General features: G+C 43.2%; 1 protein-coding gene across 1 annotated transcript; it reads left to right on the forward strand.

Annotated features, from left to right (window-relative positions):
- Nucleotides 1-3,767: 3,767 nt before the first annotated feature.
- Nucleotides 3,768-5,697, forward strand: LOC113213012 (uncharacterized). The gene is made up of 5 exons (XM_026431917.2): nucleotides 3,768-3,915; nucleotides 3,993-4,331; nucleotides 4,419-4,541; nucleotides 4,625-4,756; nucleotides 4,851-5,697. Exons 1-5 carry the CDS (start codon nucleotides 3,871-3,873, stop codon nucleotides 5,070-5,072), a joined length of 861 nt encoding a protein of 286 aa, XP_026287702.2. The 5' UTR covers nucleotides 3,768-3,870; the 3' UTR covers nucleotides 5,073-5,697.
- Nucleotides 5,698-6,692: the final 995 nt, after the last annotated feature.

Consider the following 6,692-nt stretch of genomic DNA (forward strand, 5'->3'; position numbering starts at 1 on the left):
TTTCCACACTTTTTGATTCCGAGACAGTTAAAAACCACAGATTTATTGTGCGTCAAATATAGTTTTTTGACACTATATCTAGCAACGTGCGTCGACGCACAAATCAAACGAATAACACAGATCAAAAGCAAAGTTTTTTCAGCTCAGAACGGTGCAATACGATTGCTGAAACAGGTCCCGCCGAGCTTGTTTGTCAAGGCCCCTACGTCAAGTTACGTGTTTGACGGTGCCTTTGGACACCTGTTATCGATCCACACTTCAAACGGAATGAACAGTTTTTCGGCTTCCTCAGCTGTAATTGAGCGTCACTTGGTCCTGCCGGCCTTGTTTACTTGGGCCCTTCCGTCAAAGAATAAGCGCATGGATAGAATCAAATATTTGTTCTCATATCAAAACTATCAATGCTATTGGAAAGGAATTATGAAACGTCCTCTCCTGTGGATAAACTCAACCTTAAAGGCGTCTCCTGAAACGTGATGTCAATGAAAATGGAAAATCATATTCATGTGAAAAATGATACAGGGGAATAAACATTTACAATATGTTTTAACATTAACATTTACTATTTCGGTCCCATTAAAGTTAGTGTGATAGTAATTATTCTCCCTGTACAATTTTGTCAATACTTTCCGTGTTCACACATTTCTTCACCAAATGACCCACATTGAGGTGATCTCAGGGACTCGCATGCCGCCGGAGGGCCTGCATGGCCGTGGGCATGCGTCCGACTTTACAGGCATGCAAGGTCGTGCCCAAGGTCACACCCCGAACGACCCGATCTTCCAGGGGCCACCTCCGCCTACACGACAGGGCTCGGACCTCACCAGGCCCTCGCTTGGCGGCGTGCTGCAGGTCAAGCCCGTCTTGCAGGTCGGCGACGTCGGCAACGACCCCTCCCCGCTCCCTGACGGTGTCCTCCCATAGGCGCTCAGGTCACCATGCAGCTTTCGAGGAGCTGTAGCGACGGCCACAGCTAAATGGTTCCTCATACATGTTCATAGTTTTTGATAATGTATGTATTGTGTTACTAAACTTTCAAAGTACATTTAGTAAACTCGGGCTGCATCAGTAACAGCAAAATCTGTAATGATGGGTAATGTCCCAACCCCTGCAAGTCTTTCACACCAAAATACACACATGCAAGTGTTTAACTTCAAGTGCCCAACTCACTAGTTGGACACTTGCAGGTATGCATTTTAGCAGTTACTCACTCATAAAGTTTTAAAAAGTTGCGTGTTTGGCTGAGCAGTTGAACATACTGGTGTCTAACTGCTGTGTCTAACTGGTGAGATGCACAAGAGTACCTGGAAAAACACTTTTTTTCGAATCTGATATCGGCTCTGGTGGATACATGTTCTATCCAGTAACACGGTGTGAAAAAATATTTCGTTCGGATAAAATCTTAAGACTCCACAGCGGTCTCAAAGTTTCGCATGGAGCTCTTATGGGAAGAAAGCATAAGAATTGAAATTTTCCATAGAAAGGTTCCTGTCGTATAATTCGCTGTTTTAATTTTTAGAAATGCGATTTACTTGTAAAAACGCTTCCGGTGATGTGCTACTCGTCATATGAGCACCTGTCCTTCATGACCAAGGCGCTGTCAAAGAAGCGGATTTTGCTTCAAAATTGCAACTTTTTGTCATACAGGCTGGGCACATATGAAATAAAAGGCCACAAGTGGCACATCTCCAGAAGCGTTTTTACAAGTAAATCGCATTTCTACTAGTTAAAACAGCGAAATTTTCAACAGTAACCCTCATATGAAAAATTTCAGTTTTTATGCTTTTCTCGCATGAGAGCTTCATGCTAATCTTTGAGGCCGCTGTGGAGGCTAAAGATTTTATCCGAACTGTTACTGGATAGAACATGTATCCACCAAAGCCGATATCAGATTCGAAAAAAAGTGTTTTTCCAGGTACTCTTGTGCACCTAAGATCTGAAGATTTTATCCGATCGAAATAATATTGTACACCGTTAATAGTGTTACTAGATAGAACATTTACCCACCACAGCTGATATCAGTTTCGAAAATGCACACTTACGAGTGTAGAAGAAGTTATATGAGCATTTAAACATGTTTAATTTTGAAATGAACACTCGCTCGTTTGTAACTTGGAGTTGCACACTTGCTATGTTGATTTGTTTCAAAATGTTTACATCCAGGGGCCGCGGAAGTGGGGTGCAGGGAGGGCTAAATGCCCCCCCCCCCCCGACGCAGCCCTCCCCGTTTTCCTCCGAAGATGTAGGAGAAGAAGTCTCGTAAAGAGCACGGCGGTGGAGCTAGCTGCTCACCGCCGCCGCCGGCCGCCGCTCAGCCGGCCAGCGCAGCGCTAGGTTGAGGTTAGGCAAGCCGCCCTTGTCCGACCGTGTACTGCGCTCGCTGCCGCGTGGCCTCTCCTCCCTTCGCCCGGCCGCCAGCAGACTGATTCCGGAGAGCGCTCAATGGGAGGTAGACGGGAGAGGAGGCCTCGCGTGGGTCGGCACCGGCGCGTCGGGCGTGGTACTGATCGGGGACGCTCATCGGTTCGGCAACGGCTTCGGCTTCGGCCGCCTTCGGCTCTGCCTTCGGTGCGTGCTCGTGGGTGTTCAACTGTTCCTGCTCGCGCTCGCTAGTGCCATTGTCGGCCATTATTAGGCATTCAACTTCTCGTGGTTCTAACCTAACCTAACCTAACCTAACCTTGACCATTACCTTTCGCCTCGTGTCGCCTGTGTACTTGTGGTTCGAAATGGGTAAGTGAATTCCTGGAGTTTTATCAGGTTTTAGTTTTCGTAGAATGCTTTCCTCTTGCTGAATGTTTCGGAATGGAGTTGCTGTGTTATTTGTTCAAACGAAAAGCCGCAGGCTACTAGGGTGTTCATCCTGGTATTGCAATGGGTAGATGTGGGCCATATCGTTGGTTTTTACTCCCCCATCGTCAATCAAATCACCGTAATTAATTCATCAGAATGAGCGTAATGAGGGACAAACAATTGTAGTTGTATTTTCGGTTCCGAGTCCGTAACCTAACCTCTTCTCACGGGGCAGTAGGCTAGGCGCAACCAACATTGAACTTTCTTTCACTTTGCTGTACCCTGCCCGTTCCCGCATCAAAATTGTTCTATCTGCGGATTTATTGTACTTAATAATTCCTTGTAAAGCGAAGTACGCGTGTTCAGACTTCATCCGTCGTCTTGCTATGCGTGGTCATTCCCTCCCTAAAGTTTTTGCTGGTTACGACTGGCAATGGGTCTCTAAACCTCCAATGAATTGTTTGAATCTTTCTGTATCTAAGATGTTACTGTCAATCCTCTCAGAATTATAGAATCATGTACCTAAATTATGATGAAATGCTGACCACATTTTGGGAATTTACGTGTTTCTTTTCTATTGCAATCGTGCAACCTGCTGGGACTAATATTATGTTATTCCATTTGTCATTTTCAACTTGTTCATATCAAGATTGCTATTGAGAGGCATTGTTCTTTTTCAGATTATTGTGCTCCATCAGACGTCCAATGGGATGCTCTTTTTAATTATATTGCTGGTGACCCCGAAATGCTGTCAGGGGTTACGGTCCATCCTGGTGGAAAAGTGAGGATGCAACGGAAATGGGACAGTCTTGCAATTATTGTCAATGATGCAGACAAAGATTCAGCACAAAAGACTGGGAAACAGTGGAAGAGTGTAAGTGAACCCTCCAACTACCTTCTTTTTACTTATTCCCCTTGAAACTAATTGTAACTTTTTACCAGGCATGGAATGGCATAAAGGGACGAGCAAGGAAGTCGTACAGGGACAAGGTACTCCCAAACCTTGTGGCCGGGCAGCCATTTCCTGACCCAAACACTGTGGAGGGTCCTTCGGAAAATTATAAGCGTGTGCTCATAATGACCGGTGTGGAGGCTGCTATGGCAAATGTGGTCCTTCCTCAGGTACTGTTCATAATTTAGAGTCTTTTCAATGTTGTAATGTAGGCCTTGTTCTCAAAAACCCTCTTGTTTGTGATAAGGTGGCTGTGGAAAATGTAGATGAGCCGGATGTTGCTCCATTGCCTGAACCTGAAGATGCAGTAAATCAACCTGCTGCTCCCCTCATGTTACCTGCACCTCAAGATGCAGTGAATGCAGCTGCACCCCTTGTGTTGCCTGCACCTCAAGATGCAGTGAATGCAGCTGCACCCCACGTGTTGCCTGCACCCCTTGTGTTGCCTGCACCTCAAGATGCAGTGAATGCAGCTGCACCCATCGTGTTGCCTGCACCCCTTGTGTTGCCTGCACCTCAAGAGGCAGTGAATGCAGCTGCACCCCTCGTGTTGCCTGTTGCTGTTGAATTTGATGCACCCCTGGAGGTGAGCCATTAGGCCATTGTCATTTAAGTAGCGCAGATCTTGTGTGGTCTGACCACTTTTTATCTCATGTCCCACTCTTCCTTTCAGTTTCTTGTGGATGGCAATGATATTGGGCATTGGTCGCCCCTTAATGATGACCAGTGGATTGGAGCGTCCCTGTTTGTGAAAGAGGAGGCAGAGAAGGACCTACTCGGTGCTGCAGCTCTGCCGGTATGTTTTAAAAACTGTCCTAATGTTTCGTCACTCAACCTCTTGGAATAATTTCACCACCTTTTTTTTTCCATTGATTCCAGCGTTTGAAGCAGGAGGTGAAAGGAGAGGCCAGTGAAATAATATATCTCACAGATTCTGATGATGACTCCAAGCAGCAGACTTATGCCGCAGTGAAACAAGAGGACAGTGATGATGTTGTCACCTTAAGTGATGTAAGTTTCTCATTACTATATGTATTGTACTTTGCTAATTTCATGTGTACTAGTCCTCTTCGTTTTGATTGTTATTTATCCCCTTCTCCCCCAGAGTCCTTATCAACTGATGTACCATACTCCTCCCAGATCCTCTGGGCTAACACCGGCAGCGAAGCGCAGGCTGCAAAGGAATGCTGTAGTCTCCCCGATGCAATATGAGACTCAGCCTGAGCCTGATGCCGACACGGATGATTTAAAGGCCCTTATCCGAGCCAACACCCTTGTTATGAGAGAACTTATTGGTTTAGTACGTAATCTAAAGATGACTCGTTAAAAAGGTTTGCAGTTTGCAATTTTTTTTCTATCAGCACACACTTATAGAGATGACATCTACAAGTGCAGCTGCTGATGGGTTTTGTGTTCTTATGCAACTTATTGATGTAAGGTTGTCATACTTTATTTTTTATTGACCTTAGAAACAGTTACTGTTTAATCATTGACGAAAGGTTTATTTTTTGTGGCAATTTTGAATAATTTTTGAATCTTATTGAGGACTGATTACATTTACTTAAAATATGTTGTTACTAGGTATAATGTCAATCATTGCATTGTTTTGACCATATCTTATCCTTTTTTAGTCTTGAATTTGCTGCTACTTTTATTCTATTTATAGATAGTTGCTCGTACTGTTGTCAACTTGACTGAATTCTTACCTTTCTGTTCCTCTTTTGAATTTGTGATTATGATTGAGACTGATTAAAAAGCACATCATTCAAGAACTGATAAAATTCTTATTAGACATCCTCACCCTTGATGTACATTTGACAATGAGTCCTGCTGCTTGCTGAAGAGGTCAGAGAACTTACTTTCACATAAGAGATTCCGACATGATTGCATTGTCTGTCATTAAAGTACAAGTAATAAAAAATTAAAGTAAAGAAAAAAGAAAATTTAACATTGATCCAAAATGTCAAATTCTACACCAAATACAATTTTAAAGATCTGATCAAGCCTAATTGTACCCTGGGCCATTCTGATTCTAGAGAACTTGACCCCAAAATTCTACGGCCAAATTGGGTGCACAGAAATCAGCTTAAATAGCTCTGTGTCAAAACGAACAGAAAATATTAGAAATTAAACGGGTTGACTTACAGACCCCGTACATAGTTTTTTTGCAGTTTCATTACATATTGAGCCAAAAGTAATATCCCCCAAATGTTATTTTCTTTTACTCATGGGGATAGCCATTTATTGCAGTGTAGCCTTCTTAAATGACATTGCATGTCACATCTTCCATCCTGCTGCAACGTATTACTAAACTCCAACTGCACAACAAGAAAACAAAACAAAACATGACTGTATGAGTTGCCAATAACGGCTAACCTGAGGTTTATTTAACCATAAGTTTGTTTCAAGGTTGTGGTAATTAAACAAGTGAATAGTTAGTATACATTTGTTTTGACACCTGTCAAGGCTTGTTGGTTTGATTACTACACCGCTTTATTGTGTATGCCAGCTTATTGGAAAGCTTGAAAGCCTTCAGTTTCTTTCTGCATTTTGTAATCTTTATTGAGGTTACTCCCTAGTGTGTCAACAATCAAGAGCCATCATAAGGAGACGAAGCCATGGGTATGTTCAGGATCAGTAAATTTATTCTCTTACATGCACATGTGTTTGTTTTGTACTGATTAATTTTTGGTTTTAGAGTTCGACTATTTTGAAGGGCGTCCACATGACGTCAAAGCAGAGCACAGGCGTCGTGTGAACCACCAAATTCACGAAAAATTCCGAATAAGAGATAACAATGACCCTCTCAATTTAAGCATTCCTGAGTTTGTAAAAATATATCGGATGCCTCAGCATGAAGTGGTTGAGTTGTGCAACATACTATCACCTGTTATGCCTCGTCATCAAAGCCCACAGCAACTACCCCTGATGAGAAAGGTTTGTTTCT

This window comes from Frankliniella occidentalis, unplaced genomic scaffold (assembly GCF_000697945.3).
Source record: "Frankliniella occidentalis isolate FOCC.00 unplaced genomic scaffold, Focc_3.1 Scaffold155, whole genome shotgun sequence".
Taxonomy (NCBI): domain Eukaryota; kingdom Metazoa; phylum Arthropoda; class Insecta; order Thysanoptera; family Thripidae; genus Frankliniella; species Frankliniella occidentalis.

What these genes read in the sequence shown, in the direction of transcription:
- LOC113213012 (XM_026431917.2), top strand. Translation starts at nt 3,871, where the DNA reads ATGACCGGTGTGGAGGCTGCTATGGCAAATGTGGTCCTTCCTCAG. An exon ending in CAAATGTGGTCCTTCCTCAG is followed by an intron (nt 3,916 to 3,992) that starts GTACTGTTCATA and finishes GTTTGTGATAAG; the next exon opens with GTGGCTGTGGAAAATGTAGA. An exon ending in AATTTGATGCACCCCTGGAG is followed by an intron (nt 4,332 to 4,418) that starts GTGAGCCATTAG and finishes TCTTCCTTTCAG; the next exon opens with TTTCTTGTGGATGGCAATGA.